At 37.9% G+C, this 17,077-nt stretch overlaps 1 protein-coding gene across 8 annotated transcripts in view; it reads left to right on the forward strand.

Moving 5' to 3' along the window:
* Window positions 1–17,077, forward strand: part of relch.L (RAB11 binding and LisH L homeolog) — a 79,329-nt gene that overhangs the window by 36,897 nt on the left and 25,355 nt on the right. For all 8 annotated transcript variants that reach the window (XM_041566256.1, XM_041566257.1, XM_041566258.1 and 5 more), the window contains 11 exons: window positions 153–243; window positions 1,620–1,691; window positions 2,540–2,680; window positions 3,069–3,233; window positions 6,173–6,320; window positions 11,030–11,186; window positions 11,982–12,105; window positions 13,274–13,322; window positions 14,708–14,787; window positions 14,867–14,973; window positions 15,187–15,286. In XM_041566256.1, coding sequence (XP_041422190.1) covers window positions 153–243; window positions 1,620–1,691; window positions 2,540–2,680; window positions 3,069–3,233; window positions 6,173–6,320; window positions 11,030–11,186; window positions 11,982–12,105; window positions 13,274–13,322; window positions 14,708–14,787; window positions 14,867–14,973; window positions 15,187–15,286 — 1,234 coding nt within the window. The remainder of the gene's footprint in view (window positions 1–152; window positions 244–1,619; window positions 1,692–2,539; window positions 2,681–3,068; window positions 3,234–6,172; window positions 6,321–11,029; window positions 11,187–11,981; window positions 12,106–13,273; window positions 13,323–14,707; window positions 14,788–14,866; window positions 14,974–15,186; window positions 15,287–17,077) is intronic.

Here is a 17,077-nt window from a genome sequence, read left to right on the forward strand (position 1 = left end):
ACTAAACACTAGTCCCCCACTCAGCAAAGTCTCAATGTTGGAGTCTGTCCGATACATTGGTGTGTGCTTCTTTTGCCCAGGCAATATATGCTGTCTTTCAGAATAACTAATTCCAGCGTGGGCACAATTTTACCGTTCTTTTTATGATTTAGGCAGATGATATTGACTGGGTGTGTTGCATTTGCTCGCCATGTGGGACCAACCCGAGTTGAAGCCGAGCTTTTACCACAATGTTGGGAACAGGTAAAATAGAATTTTTACCCTTTATGGCTTATTTGTAATCTATAAAAGCCATAAGGGAGTTGGTGTCTCATGTATAATTCATATTGAATAAGCAAAGAGGTAACCCTTTCCCGGCTTGCTACTTGAAATGGGCTGATGATAAACCTCTACTAGACACAGGACTTATTTTATTAAATCACTTACCGTATTCATATCTCACCTCTGGGATTAACAGCAGTTATAGCCTGATACAGTATAGCATGCTGTAAAGATCTTATCTTATGCCTATGCATCTTCACTCTGTGGGCCATTACATATAGTACATTTGAACCTTAGACCTGCTCGTATAACTTAATTTTCGACAGAAGTTTTGCATGTTATGAAGCAAAGCTTGCTATGTCAAATAAGGCTTGCCTCCTGAACAATATGAACCACATAGCTCTGTGTAAGACATTTACACATCTTGGTGAAGTGGTTGTTCTTTAATGCAAGGAAGGCAACAGCACTCTACTTGAATCCACCTGCTCAAAGTATTTGCATGCTGGATAAATAAAGCCCTTACCTACCTAAGCAAAGGCTATTCAGACAAATTTGATCAAAAATTAGGCTTATGGGCAGTACATCATAGCCCCAGTATATACCACAGGATATCTTCTCTTGATGATCTTGCTAAATTATTAACTTATATTCCTTCACAGCGGGTTCTGTGGCTTATTTCTCCAGTTATCTTTCTTTATTTACCGAAATACTATATGTACTGAATACTATATAATCTTGTTTTTTTCCAGTAATGACAAACTGTACAATAAAACTTAAAACAAAAGCTTTAAGAGATTAAATTTGATGAGTTAAAACATTTAACATGTACTTCTCTCTTAAAGTCACCATAATGATTCAGCCAGATCCAAATAAATTACAAATGTCTTAGAACTGTGTTTCTGTTTTCTTTAGTCTGTAGTGGATAGGACACTGTTTCTCTCTACTCTTTCTATCTAGGCATGTGATTTAATTATTTTTGATTTGGCCCTATGACCCACCAAATGGCATAGTGTTCTCGTTCTGTGTATCTTGCTTCCTGCCTTTTTATGTTACTTTGTTTTATTTTTTGTCTTAGCAGAATAGAAATCCCTTTCAAGATGCAATAGAAAACTGGAGTATAATATTAATTTATCTGTAATGATTACCTCCTGGTAATGAAATGCTGCATAGTAATGGCATCTTATTATAGTTACCATTTATCATAGATTGGAATTGAGGCTCGGAAATAGTAAAGGGAATGTTTTTTGTTTGTTTTTTTTTAAAGTGTCAATTTCCAGTTTAGTTGCAGCAATGTAAGAAATATTTAAATTGTCATTTGCAGTGATAAAAGTATTATTTTAATTATATCTTGTATTTAGATAAATCATAAATACCCTGAAAGAAGACTGCTTGTAGCAGAGTCATGTGGGGACCTAGCGCCTTATCTTCCTGTAAGTTCTGTATACTGTATTTACCCGTGTCCCATGAAAGTGGAGTTAATAACTTGACTACCATAAAACATACATTTGATAGTGTCAGCCTTGCATGCTATAATAGAAAACTTTTTGAACAAGCAGATCAGATTGTGCTTTTATATGGTGATGGAATATTAATATAGTTTAAAATAGGTGTACCACTTTTTTGTTCCACTGTGGTAGGAAATTCTTCTGGGAAAACATTGACGTATTCTAAAAACACAGACGGAGACGTGTCCAATTTGTGGTTGTTCAGCTTATCATTTACAAAGACTGAATAGCAAGGATTGTTTGCTTGCAACCCAGAGCATATGTTCAATTAAAGGGATTCTGAAGTAGATCACAAGTTGATTTTATAACTGCATAATCGTGTCCCCCTACTGTATCTACATTATGCATTGTCTGGTGCTCTCCTAGGTATGAAAAAGGATTTACTGTAAAATTCCCTACAATACAGTAGTTGTCGTACTTGGGGGTAGAACCTCTTGTAAGATCGTTTTTAACGCAGTCCTAGATGTATGAGCATTTTTCTTTCAACCATTAGTTCCATCAATATTTAGAACAACATTAAGTGTCCACCCATAAATTCCTTTCTACTTCTCCTTCATGCTAAACTTCCAGGAGTATTTAGAATGGGAAAAAAAGAGTTCTGCTCATCTTCTCCTAACTGGCCCTGAGGCTTAACACCCTTACTGGGGCCATATTCACAGTTTGGAAAACGCTGTATTATTGCATAATGAAATATAATTGTCTTTGTTTTTTGTGATTTTATTGGTGTGTGTGAAAATATATGTACAACATATGGTATACCTTTATCGTTATAGAAGGAGATCAGAAGTTCCCTTGTGCTGGCAATGTTGCAGCAAATGCTTATGGAAGATAAAGCAGATATGGTGCGGGAAGCTGTCATCAAGAGTTTGGGCATCATTATGGGCTACATTGATGACCCAGACAAATACTTGCAGGTATGACTAGTGCTCCCTAAATGTATTATTGCAGTGCTATGCTTACATATAGGATATCTAAGTATGCATACTTCCATCCATCCACATTAAATGTGACTGTTTATAAATACAAATACAGCTTGCAGTTTTCTATTTGCCTGGCTAGAAACATTTGTCATTTGAAGCAGTGGAATTCCTAAACTTTTAATTGCATTGGAAGACTATGTACTCCGTTTGTATCTTTTGGACATGGTGCATGCTTTTTCTCCATCTTATGTATTTAGCTATGCAGTGTTTTTAGTATACATGAGAACAGCTTTCATTCCCCTTTGTCAATTTCTACATTTATTTTGAGTATTCAAGATTAAGGCACTCACCTTTACAGTACTATATTGTGTTTTCCCACCAGGGTTTTGAACTGCTTCTGACAGCTCTTGGTGACCCTTCAGAAAGAGTAGTGAGTGCCACCCATCAGGTATTTCTACCAGCTTATGCTGCATGGACCATGGAACTGGGCAATCTGCAATCCCACCTTATTCCTACCCTTCTTAGTAAAATAGAAAAACTGCTGAAGGTATGTTTTTAAATAACAATTATGTATTCATATTTAACAAGTTTTCAGTATGCTATACGGTTATAGTAATATGATTGAATATTCAGAATTTGATTATTTCTGTTTCTTGTCTTACCTTAGCAATTATTTGCTCATTGAACTGCATGAAATAAATGCAAATGAGTTTAATATTTTCCTTCGATATATAGAGATTGTAAGAATATAAAACTATATGTTCCTAATAGTGTGCTTTTACCATACATAGTATAATTAGTTTTATTATACTTCTAGATAAAAATTATGTAAATGCATGCCATATAAGTGTAAAATCTTAATTATTGTACCCTATTGTTTAATGTGGACCCTATTCGTGGGAATCTTTTAGACTATAAAGTTATCACACTAGGACCCAAATTCACTAAGCGACGAAGCGCCTAACGCTAGCGTCAAATCGCTAGCGTTGGGCATTTTCATTACTTCGCAAATTCACTAACGAACGCTGGCGTAAATTCGCTAGTGTTACTTCGCACCCTGGCGCGCAGTGTAGTGAACACTACCTTTTATGCTAGACTTTCTTCGCCACCTCAGACCAGGCGAAGCGCAATAGAGTAGATAGGGATTGCTTAAAAAAAAAGGTCAAATTTTTTCTAAGTGCCAAAAAACGCTGGCGTTTCTTCTATATTATGGGTGATAGGCTGAAAAAGATCGAAATTTTTTTTGGGCCTCCCCTCCTTCCCCCCTACATTTCCTAACTCATGGCAACTTAACTATACAGTGGGCACATGTGTAGGGCAAAAAAAAAAAATTATTTGATGTTTTGAAGGTTTCTCAGGCATTTGTAGTGATTCTACGTATTCCTCCATTGAAATTTGAATTTGGCGCTGTATGCAAATTAACCATCGCTAGCGTAGCTTCGCGTAGCGAATCAACGCTAGAGCAACTTCGCAACCTTACGCTACCCCTGTGCGCAACTTCGGATTTTAGTGAATTTGCGGACCACTGGCGAAACTACGCCTGGCGAAGTGCGGTGAAGTTGCGCCTGGCGCAACTACGATTCTTAGTGAATTTGCCCCGACGACTGGCCTCTATAACATAAATAGGCCAGGGACAGCAACCTACAAATATTCAAAAGGCTAAAATGTTTTCCACAGCCCTTGTAAAAACAATTTGGGGTATTTTTTGTTTTCATTTTTGGCAAGTACTACAGGCTTGGGACCTGGGTTTTCCGGATAATGGATCTTCATCCATTAAATCTATTCGAAAATAATTACTAGATAGGTTTATATGGGAAGGAAAGACTCCGAGAATAAAATATAAAGGTGGGACTACCTGACCCTTCCTCTACTACATAGCGGTTCATTTAGTAAGAATCTGGGACTGGTGTGATAGTTCTAAATTAAAAGATTGGTGTGAATTGGAGAAAGACATAGTAGGATACCCAATTGAACATAATTTATGGACAGAGATGGATAAAGTACCAACTGAAATACTACAACACCCCTTAGTAGGCGCTACCCTAAAAGTTTGGCATAATAATAAGATACAATTTGGCCTGACAAGACCCCATTATATATTACAAACCTTAATACAAAATTTGTAATTCCAACCAAGTATGGAGTACAGGGCTTTTACTTTTTAGAAAGTAAGAGATTTAATTAGAAATAAGAGATTGATCTCCCTGGCAGAAATGCAAAAAATATGGGGCTCACATCCCAGAGATAGATGGGGCTATACCCAACTGCAAGGGTTTATACATTCTAGATTGAACACAGATTGGGAGAGAATGGAAACGCCTTGGGAATCGATAATTATTTCTAAGAAAGAACTGAGTAAACCGTTATCCAATATGTACAAGTTACTTCTCAAGACCTATCATCCTAGTTTTGATTCACAACGAAGAGATTGGGGTAAAGAGTTAAAGATTGATATATCCGAGGATTTATGGAGAAATATTATTAACAGTCTATAAGACCTCAAAAGCAGCTAAAACAAGGGAAGCTGCTTACAAAATGCTCACAAGGTGGCACTATACCCCCATGAAATTTAAAAGATTATATCTGAATAATCCAGGGAGATGCCAGGGAGAAGACGGTAACCATACGCACATATGGTTAACATGCCCATTGTTACAGCAATATTGGGAAAATATAACTGAAGCCATAGAGAATATAACAAAGAATAAGATTAAAATAGATAATCCCAGTGATATAATTCTAAATCTACAGAACGACACAAAGAAAGTAATAACAGACCCACTTACTCTGCAATTATTACAAGCCGCAAAGGCATTAATCCCCAAACGATGGAAATCAGAGGACCCACCTACATTTAGAGAGTGGCTGATAAAAACAGAGGAAATAAGACAGATGGAGGAGATCACATTATAAATACATAACCAAAGTGAAAAATACTGGGAAATATGGTGACCTTGGGAGAATTACATTAAAACATTAAATTCTGATTCTACCCCTTTTACCCATTTTCTTACCTTTTTTTTTTTCTGTACCCTTCCCTAAAAAATTCATATAAATAAAGAATTAAAAAAAAAAAGAAAATAATTTTAACATTAAATAAACCCAATAGGCTGGTTTTGCTTCCAATAAGGATTAATTATATCTTAATTTGGATCAAGTACAAGGTACTGTTTTGTTATTACAGAGAAAAAAATTGGATTATTTAATTATAATGGAGTCTATGAGAAACAGCCACTTTCCATAAACTGTAGCATTTATCGAGTCTTGGGATAAACAGTAGCTCATATCACATATCTCCGTGACTTGGCAGAACCAGGAAGTTGCAAAGTAAAAGTGGTTTACGTATCTAGTTTGCAGTAGTGATAATAAAAACCATATTACTTAATATAAATATTTTACTTAATAAACAAGACATATGTTACACACAAGCCCTATTCATTAGGATCCTGATGAGCTACTCAAATTTCTGTATTCTCTGTATTTCAGGAAGGAGAGCATAGTCTGGATGAACACAAGCTACACATGTGTCTCTCTGCCTTGCAGTCCTTAATCCCTTCACTATTGGCAACTGTGCTGCAGAATGCACCATTTACAAGTAAAGCCAAGCTGCAGGGGGAAGTGCCTCAGATAGAAGGTAAAAACAACAACTCAAGTGGCTTTTTGCCCTGTAATTTTGGTTAATCTTGTCATTGCTTTGGCTCATTTTTATGTCTTAACAATTTAGACCTAGCCTTTTCCTGTTCTGAATTCTCACATGCTAAAGTTTACATCTTATTGGTGTGTATTTGTGCCCTTAATATGTTTTTTTTGGATTGTGTTTAGCAACAGAATTTCTGTCTATTTAGACAAATGTTTTTGACCCTTGTTAAGTGCTACTGTGGCCTGATACAGAAAGAAAAATATTTCACTGCCCCCACCCCTCTAGGCAGTCGATGTTCCAGCACTTAAAATAGATTTGCTAGCTCTGTAATTTTTCTGTATCTGACTCAACAATTAAAAGCATGTGAGGGTTTGTAACATCCTCTGCTTAAATCTTGTTAGCATATAGAGATCTGTGTGGTGGTCAGAGATTGGACTATGGACATTGCCAGCCCAGGCACACACGCCATTACTTGAGCCCTTAATTTTTAAAAGTCTTAGATGCTGGTTAACGCACCTGTCCTTTTAGTTCTGTCAGTGAGATGGTCAGAGTTGTTCTTTTGAGATTACTGAAAAAAAGAATTGCAGGAAAAATAGTTTTATGCAAAATAGCACTTTCACTACTGTTACTTTCAGGAAAACTAATTGATAAACCCCTAAATGATTTTAAGTGTATTTGATCATAAAGGGATGAGAACACGTTTACTTTGTTTGGAAAACCACTGTATATTTGCTCTAGATAATGGTATCACTAGGAATCCATATATTAAGATAGCAAGATGGATTTAAAGAAGCCAAAATTATTAAGCTGTAAAAAAAATGATGATTCAAAGCAGATATTGCAATAATAATGTGTAACACAACAGGGCACCAAGATCAAATGTATATTATAAAGCTGTAATGCTTTAGTAGAGAAAGTCTGAAACGGCCAGGTAAAAATCATAAGCGCTATTGGTTTTCTTTTTACCCCACTATTTTTGTCGCATTGACTTTGTTTATACAGTTTTTTTATGTGTAGACGACAGGTTTAAAGTCCTTGTAAATATGAAACCAAAATTATTATTATTCATTTTTTTAATTAAAACATCAATACCTGCTATAAATGTATTAAAAAATCTGAGCAGTCAATCCAATTCTGGTGCATAAACAAGATACTGAGACAATGCAAAGCTTTCCTTTACAATAGACAATGGCACCTGCCTGCTTGTTGTGATTGTAAATTCCAAGAATGTAGGGAAAGCAATTTAAACAATTTAGATTGTGTAGGAAGGTAGTGGCAAAGTTTATTTTGCTCAACTCCTTTTTTTTAACCCACACCCATGTTATCACAACAAATGGTAAGACAATACATGCCCTTAAATCCATATGTTTCCTCCTTTCAATGGATAACACAGCACCCCCCAGCACATGATTAAACACCTTAGGGGCGCCTAACAACAATTTCCAAATGCTAACAAACCCCTACCAGGCTTGCATCCTACAGGCAGAGTATGGTACACACAGGGAGCATAGGGCAGGCAGAGTATGACACACACAGGGAACAAAGGCCGGGCAGAGTATGGCACACATAGGGAACATACGGCAGGCAGAGTATGGCTAACTCACAGGGAGCATATGGCAGGCAGAATATGGCACAAACAGGGAGCATAGGGCAGGCAGGAGACAGGGAAACCTATCAGGACCACTCTACGATGTACTACATACAGTGAGTGACACAATGCTTGTGCCTCTCCAGCAGTTTGAATGAACTGTGAACAATGTGGACAGTTTCAGTCTGAGTCTGAGGTGTGAACAGTACAAGGTTTTCGGGGAGTGAACAGTAGAGGTGTGAACAATGCAGGGGCCAGTTAATCTCAGTATACATTTTAAAGTTTACACATGGTAAGCAGTCACAGCTGCTAGACTTGGGGCCACACAAGGGGGGTAGTCGTGGGCCTCCAGTTGGACAGCACTGAATTATGTTATTAGTGTACTGACTTTCTAACCACATTCATTTAAATTTTACACAGTTTTAAAAATATGCCCTAAAAAATTTAAAACATTGATCCATAGGGGCAAATTCACTAAGATTCGTAGTTGCGCCAGGCGCAACTTCGCCACACTTTGCCTGGCGTAGTTTCGCCAGCGCTCCGCAAATTCACTAAAATCCGAAGTTGCGCACAGGGGTAGCGTAAGGTTGCGAAGTTGCGCTAGCATTGATTCGCTAAGTGAATCGAAGTTACGCTAGCGAAGGTTAATTTGCATACGGCGCCAAATTCAAATTTCAATGGAGGAATACGTAGAATCACTACAAATGCCTGGGAAACCTTCAAAACATCAAATAACATTTTTTTTTGCCCTACACATGTGCCCACTGTATAGTTAAGTTGCCATGAGTTAGGAAATGTAGCGGGGAAGGAGGGGAGCCCCAAAAAATTTTTCGATCTTTTTCAGCCTATCACCCATAATATAGAAAACACGCCAGCGTTTTTTGGGACTTAGAAAAAATTTGAACTTTTTTTGAAGCAATCCCTATCTACTCTATTGCGCTTCGCCTGGTCTGAGGTGGCGAAGGAAGTATAGCGTAAAAGGTAGCGTTCAGTACACTGCGCGCGTTAGTGAATTTGCGTAGTTACGTCCGTAGCGAAAATTCGCCAGGCGTAAGGGTGCGAAGTAACACTAGCGAATCTACGCCAGCGTTAGTTAGTGAATTTGCAAAGTAACGAAAATGCCCAACGCTAGCGAATTGACGCTAGCGTTCGGCGCTTCGGCGCTAAGTGAATTTGCCCCATAGTGTCTGTTCAGTTCTGGTTAGGGATGGGTGAATTTTTTCACCTTGTTTCGCCGTGGAAATGACGCCCATAGACCTGTATGGCGTCTTGCATGAAAAAAAAAAAAACGTCCGTCAAAAATTTTTTGCCACACGTAGGGTTGCCACCTGGCCGGTAAAAATGATAGTTGATCCCAATGTTATAAATAGGGAAAAAAGATAAATATATGGGAAGGCCATAAAAGGTGGCAACCCTAGCCACACAACAACATTTTTTTCTGACGCCCATAAACTTTAATGGACGTTTCCCCCGGCGGTGAATTTTTGGCGAAACGAAACGTGTCAAATTCGCCCATCCCTAGTTCTGGTATTAAATTTTTACTTAGGAAATATGTACATGTATTTGAAATTGAACTCACACCTCCCATTGTCCAGTTTTGAGCAGGACAGTACCGCTTTTGACAGCTCAACCCACAGTCCCAGATTTGTACTGATAAGTCCCGAGCTTCTCTTTGATCTGCTGCACTGAACAGCCAGAAAAAGATACAAAGTTTCTAACTTAATTGGCTCTTGGTAGAAAGCCAAAAATATATACTTGATACTTTTGTAACTTGTAACAATTTTAGATAAGATAAGAAGTTAGACTCACAGTTTAAAGGGCAATTCACCTTCATTAGCAAAACTGTAATAACACATAAAAACCTCAGAAATGTATTCAAACTTTCATAACCTGCAAAATTTTGTAAAATGAACTTGGTAATTAGGGAGTGTGGCAACAAAAATGGACGTGGTCAAAAAAATTTGAAGCGCTGTGCACTGCAAATTTTTTTATTTTATTTCCAAAATGTTGGGAGGTATGTTGAACTAAAGTCACCACATTGTGATTTACCTTGTGATCCTTATGCGCACAATCAAAACAAAGCAGCAGTCCACTGAGAAGCCTTCTATATAAATACCTGCTCTTTCTCAACTTCCTGTCAGCCCTACAGTGGAGTGGTATACTTGTTCATGTGGTATATACTGTAGTGTACACTATTTTTCCTAGGGTGAAGCTGCTCTGTAGTGACACTGTATTGTACTGGGTTGGTGTTGGAGGATCCAAAATGCCCTAATATTAATCTTTAAACTTCATCGGAAGTATACTAAATATATTTGTCAATACGATGATGAGACATTATTTCAGTGCTATGTCATACTGGACACAAGAATGCTATACTTCAAATAATCTGCTTAGGCAAATGGTGATCTGTCAACCTTACAGGAATCCTAGTACTTGCAATACTTTTCCTTTAATAGTGTATTTGATATGATTTTCCAGCATGTGTCAATAAGTTTGCACAGGGTTGGATAGTTGATTTCTGCCTTAATGCTTGATCACCTGTATAGACAGTTGTCCTGTTCAGACAGATGCAGTTTCTTGGTGGCTGGATGGGGCACTGACAGATACCAAAGTGAAAGTTGCACAAACTCCCTCCCTACTTTTAAGATCCCCTTCATATTTCTTGTTAAACGTAACAAAAAGATCACTGTTATTTGCTAGTTGGTTAAATAAAAGGCAAACTGGACCATGTATGACTGCCTTGATTCTGCAATTACAGAAGAATAGTTTGAATTAGTGGTATTTCTGGTTTCTCTTTTCATTTATAAAAATGAATGAGTCTTTTTGGATGATTAATCACTGCACAGAAAGTCCCTTGTAGGCTCGCTGAATTCAGACTATAACGTGAGCTGTTTCCAAGTTACTTAAATGTGTTGTGTCTGCAGTAATGTAAAATGTTTGTGAGAAATGAAGACACTATTTGCTGATGAACTGTGAGTGGACTTGCCCATGTCCCTGAATGCTAACGCAGCACTTTATTCCCTGTACTTGTTCCATTCTGTCAGCTTGGAAACATCCCCTCTAGATATTAGAGTAGCCAGTGCCTGATATATATTTATATTGATGCTCTTTACAGTGACAAGATTCCCTAGACCCGTGTCGCCTCTTCAGGATGTGGCCACCATCATTGGGAGTCGAGAGCAGCTGGCTGTCTTATTGCAGCTTTATGATCACCAGCTGGAACATGAGGGTACAACTGGCTGGGAAAGCTTGCTCTGGGTCGTAAATCAACTGTAAGTTTTTAATCCAGGCTTTTACTAAATCAAATTGCATGTACGGGGCAATGTACACACAAAGATTAGTTCCAATATATTCCAGCTACAGAGGTTCTTAATGTCTGTTTATTTGTGCTTTTAATTATATTGAATGTAAAAGTTAAATAACTTGTTACTTTTGTTTTTGCCCTTATATCAGAATAAATTACTTACTTCAGTGAAAATGTTACATTTATATTATGTAATCACAAAAGCCTGAATAAGCCTGAATAAATACACTCTGCCTTCGGCCTCGTGTTTGTGGAACTCCTTGGTACATTATAATATCCTTATTTTTACAAGAAGGGGTACTTTGTTCACTATATAATATACTGTAAACACACAAACATAAAATCCTGTTTTTCCTTTCAATCTGTGGAATCAGGAATGTCTGTGTTAAAATAAAAAACATTTATATTTATTTCTGAAAGTTCTTATTTACCTTTTCTACATATCCCGAACTGAACGAGCTCATGGCCAAATGGTGGTATAGTTTCTTTTTAATGACACAAATATTTTATTTTGGCTTGGTCAAATAGCCCTATAGGGGCTAGGTTGCTTTTGTTGCTCAGATATAAAGATATAAACTGCAACTTTGTTTCTTAGTTTATGTTTTTACATTATAGATTGTTTCCATTCTTTCCTATGGGTTATCATGCTTCTTTTAGGTCAGACCAAATATTAGCATAATATCATGGTATGCTAAGAATGTCTGTATTATAGCTCATTTTTTAGAGAACCAACTAATCCTTCATTTGTCCTATAATTTCTCAGACTACCGCAACTCATAGAAACAGTTGGTCGCATCAATGTTAAATCTACTGCCTCTGTCCACGAGTTTTCTAGATTTTTCTGGAGACTGTGTAGGACTTTTGGAAAAATATTTACAAACACTAAGGTAAATCCATTGCATTAACTGTGATGAGGATACATATGTTAAAAGTTATTATGTGGCATAATTATGGGGTTATTCAAAGATAAAGTTAGCTGTATAACTAAGTGAATGAAAAAGAGTGGAATTTAATGAAAATTGTGGGGTGGAATTCAGTAGTGGAGACAGAATAAAATAAGAAGCAAGTAGAATCAATGAATGTTTAAAAAATTTGTATTTGACAAGGTGACAGTTTTAAATGTGATAGGAATGTTCTGAGAAAAAAATATTTGCGTAAAGTTTATTGTTTTCGGACATACTGGGAAGTTCATTCCAGACTGGTTGTACTAGTGGCAGTTTTCATATTTTGTCTCTTTGACTATCCATAGGATATAGAACACACAATGACTGCTTTCCAAAAAACCTTTGCTTTCCAAACACTTTTTTTTTAGTTCAGGTGTCTTCAAATACTTTTTCAAATACTCTCTATTTTAATTTTGAGGCTTTTCTAAAATTAAAGTTCAATGTTCCTCTCCCTGGTTTTTCAGGCTGGCAGCTCTGTAATCTAGATGCACACTGAACTGTTACAATTTGCTACTTAGTTAATACACTGGTACTTTAGCAATTATTGTATCAGTTTTAACAGTTGCCTTTAATACAAATCAGGGATCATGTTATTTAGGGCTGAAGATAAAAAAAATATGAATTAATGTGTGAAATCACAAAAGTACAGATTTGATGCCCAACCCAACTGAAAAAAATTCTGCTGTATTATTTCACAACACCTGAACTGAAAAAAGTGTTTGTAAGGCAAACAATCCCTTTAAGTGGCTCTAGAGACAATGTAGTGGAGTTTAATTTAGTGATGTGCGGGCCTGGCCGATACCCACGGGTTGGGCGGGTTAGGGCCAACCTTGCACTCCTCTTTGCGTTGCAGTGCCGGCTTCCGACTTCCGGGTTCTTCTTATAGACGCTGCGCCTGCTCACCCTGCCCCTTTTGTTACATCATCAGTTGGGCGGCGCAGGTCTATAAAAGGTGGGCGGGTGGAGGGAGGACGGGCTTCGGGCGGGTGCAGGTCTTGAAAAACCCAACCCGCACATCACTAGTTTACTTGTACATATGTAAAGTTATATGTATGTTATATAGACTATCTGTCATTAATAACTATGTAAATGAGGTCTGTTTATGTTTTAGGTGAAGCCTCAATTCCAGGAAATCTTAAGACTGTCCGAGGAAAACATAGGTACATATTCTCTGTCATTCTAAACTTTTGTACTGTCTTTTTTTTATCTATCTATTTTTTGCAAATGCATTTTTATGACAAAGGCAAAACTCTGCATATATACATATATTAGGGATGCACTGAATCCATGATGAGGTTTAGGATTCAGGCAGGATTCGGCATTTTTCAGCAGGATTTGGCCAAATCCTTCTGCCTGGCCGATCTGAATCCTAATTTGCATATGCAAATTAGGGGAGGCAAATCGTGTGACTTTTTGTCACAAAACAAGGAAGTAAACATTTTTTTTCCCCTTCCCACTCCTAATTTGCATATGTAAATTCAGATTTGGTTCGGTATTCGGACGAATCCAAAATAAGTGGATTCAGAGCATCCCTATATATCTATCTATCTATCTATCTATCTCTTGTAGAATGCTCAAAATTGTATTTTAAAAATTACATGCAAGCCGACATGACGTTTTGGTCCACACAGGGACCTTTCTCAAGGCCTTGAGTGTCGCTGATAATCCTTTTGCTATTACACTTTTTTACCGTGCACCCGAGGCATGTTCCAAAGGCGGAGTGCTGCCCCTATGAAATTATATATGCCCAGGTGCTGCCCTTATATGGGTATATCCAATGAATATCAAGTGAGGTGCACTTAAAGGACTTTATAAAAGATCAGTTATAATGTATTGCAATTTGATGTTTTGGTTCTGCCCAGAGAACCTTCTTGAAGAATGTTTTGTGGAAGTTGCTCTGGGCAAAACCCAAATGATATGTCAACACATATTTTTTTTGTAGGTAATGGCTCTCAGTATTGATTGTTTTGAAAGCCCACTACCTGGCAGTATCTCCCCAGCTTTGTTGATCTGCACTGAAAAGCACAGTTTCCGCTTTAGTGCAGATATACAGAGCAGAGGTCGGTCCAAAAATGCCTTCTTTTGCGTTTTCGGGCTGATCTCCACTCTCCAATAAAGTGCAAAGTGTCCTTTCAACGGAACTGGGAAAGGGTGCCAAAAACTACAGGCTGAGAGCAACGAAGACTATGCTCCTTGTGCCCTGATCCTTTGTGTGGTTCATGTATAATTTATGTAATCTAAATACTGTATGTATGTAATATGTGTGTCGGAATATTTTATAGTATAATGGGAAAACTGTGGTAACGGTAGTGTTAACTATGCTGAGAGGCTCATTTATACAAATATATGCATAGGAAGACATGTTTTGCTTGACTTGATGACTAAAATAATGTTACTCCCTTATTGATGCTTATTTGAAAGGATTTTACTTTGTAAACTTTTAGTAAATCTTATTCTGTTTATCATAACACCCTGACTTTCAGTAAGCACCTCCTCAGGGAAACATGTTTTAGTATACAAGTGTTGCTTTTATGTTGTTCTTTAGACTCTACTGCAGGAAATGGAGTTCTAACAAAAGCCACTGTCCCTATATATGCAACTGGAGTCCTTACATGTTATAATCAGGTAAGAAGTTTTGCTTTCATAGTTTTTATTTATTACCCCATGTTCATACTTTTTATACTATATACTACTTTGCTTTTAGGAAGAAGATCGTAAGCTGTTAGTTGGGTTCCTTGAGGATGTAATGACAATGCTGTCATTGTCACATGCTCCGTTAGACAGTTTAAAAGCATCTTTTGTGGAACTGGGGTAAGAAAACTTATGAGTGTTTAGTACCAGTCAAGGCTATGCCATGTCTTCTGTGTCAATTCAAATGATAACTGCTGACAACATTAACAGTGATTTAAATAAATATGCCATAACATGCTGTATGACTAGTAGGAGTAGATTTTATGTATTAGTACTGTGAGGAGTAGATTTTATGTATTAGTACTTCTCATATCTTTCTCTTTTTAATTATAGAACTAATCCAGCATACCATGAGCTTCTCTTGACTGTGCTTTGGTATGGGGTTGTTCATACGTCGGCTCTTGTGAGATGCACTGCTGCTAGAATGTTTGAGGTTAGTAATTTGCAACCCTGGCATTTTTCTTCCCATTTTTTTGTTTTGTTTTAGTTGTGAACTGTGGGATGGAGCAGATAGCCTCTATAAATGATTTGGGAAAACAGGCGTTGCTTTTTATCTTTTACTGTTATGCATTTAGAACATTTTTATGCTGGGAATTGTTCTTCTATTATGTTAAAATGTGAAAGGTAAATGTTTTTAAATAGCAGTTAAAAAGAACTGTAAACTGTTATAGGCAGTTATCTTCCTCAATATAGCCACAGTCAGAAGCCTTTAAATCTTAAAGGGGAAGGAAACCTAGTTGGTGCAAAAACCCTCCCGTGTGTTGCCCACCCTCCCTCCTCCCCCCTGGCCTACCTGTCCCGCTGGGCAAATGCCCCTTAACTTGTTACTTACCCTTCTGCGCAGGTCCAGTCCAGGGAGTTCACAGACGACATCTTCTTCCACGCGATCTTCTTCCTGCTTTGACCGGCGCATGCGCAGTAGGAGCATTTCGCCGGTATGATCTACTGCGCATGCGCCAAAAGTACTTAGTGACTTTTGGCGCATGCGCAGTAGATCCGTACCAGCGAAATGCTCCTACTGCGCATGCGCCAAAACGCCATTCAAAGCAGGAAGAAGATCGCGTGGAAGAAGATGTCGTCTGTGAACTCCCTGGACTGGACCTGCGCAGAAGGGTAAGTAACAAGTTAAGGGGCATTTGCCCAGCGAGACGGGTAGGCCAGGGGGGAGGAGGGAGGGTGGGCAACACACGGGAGGGGGGAGGGTTTTTGCGCCAACTAGATTTCCTTCCCCCTTTAAGGTTGCCATACAGCTTAAAGGGATACTGTCATGGGAAAACATTTTTCCCATGACATGACGCATCAGTTAATAGTGCTGCTCCAGGAGACTTTTGCACTTAAACCCATTTCTCAAAAGAGCTAACAGATTTTTTTATATTTAATTTTGAAATCTGACATTTCAGTGGATCCAGCTTGAATTTGCATGAGAAGCATTTACTCCACAGTTGCTCTGAACCAGTAAGTCTATTTTTTTTTTAGTTGGTAATATTGGTGTGTAGGCAGCCATCTCAGGTCATTTTGCCTGGTCATGTGCTTTCAGAAAGAGCCAGCACTTTAGGATGGGAATGCTTTCTGGCAGGCTGTTTTTTCTCCTACTCAATGTAATTTAATGTGTCTCAGTGCAACCTGGATTTTACTGTTGAGTGCTGTTCTTAGATCTACCAGGCAGCTGTTATCTTGTGTTAGGGAGCTGCTCTCTGGTTACCTTCTCATTGTTCTGTTGTTAGACTGCTCGGTTGAAAAGGGAGGGGATGATATCACTCCAACATGCAGTGCAGCAGTAAAGAGTGACTGAAGTTTATCAAAGCACAAGTCACATGACTGGGAGCAGCTGGGAAACGTACAATATGGCTAGCCCCATGTCAGATATCAAAATGAAATATAAAAAATCTGTTTGCTCTTTTGAGAAATGGATTTTGGTGCTGAAGTCTACTGGAGCAGCGTTATTAACTGATGCGTTTTGGGAAAAGAAAAAAAACTTTTCCCATGACAGTATCCCTTTAACTATAATTGCAAGGTTGCTGGGGCATACTGTAAAGGAGATAACAGAGCTGGATTGAATAGCTATTGCCTGTAGGTTTCAGTGCACAGAATGTATAGGTGGGTACCAAGACAATATCTCAATTCCAAGGCTACACCTTAAGGGTGCTTACTCAATTATATGCAATATATTGTTGAAGCAAATGAACAGTTTCCATAATGATAATGGGTGACAGTGTCTGTAACT

This window comes from Xenopus laevis, chromosome 6L, assembly GCF_017654675.1.
Source record: "Xenopus laevis strain J_2021 chromosome 6L, Xenopus_laevis_v10.1, whole genome shotgun sequence".
Classification (NCBI taxonomy): Eukaryota; Metazoa; Chordata; class Amphibia; order Anura; family Pipidae; genus Xenopus; species Xenopus laevis.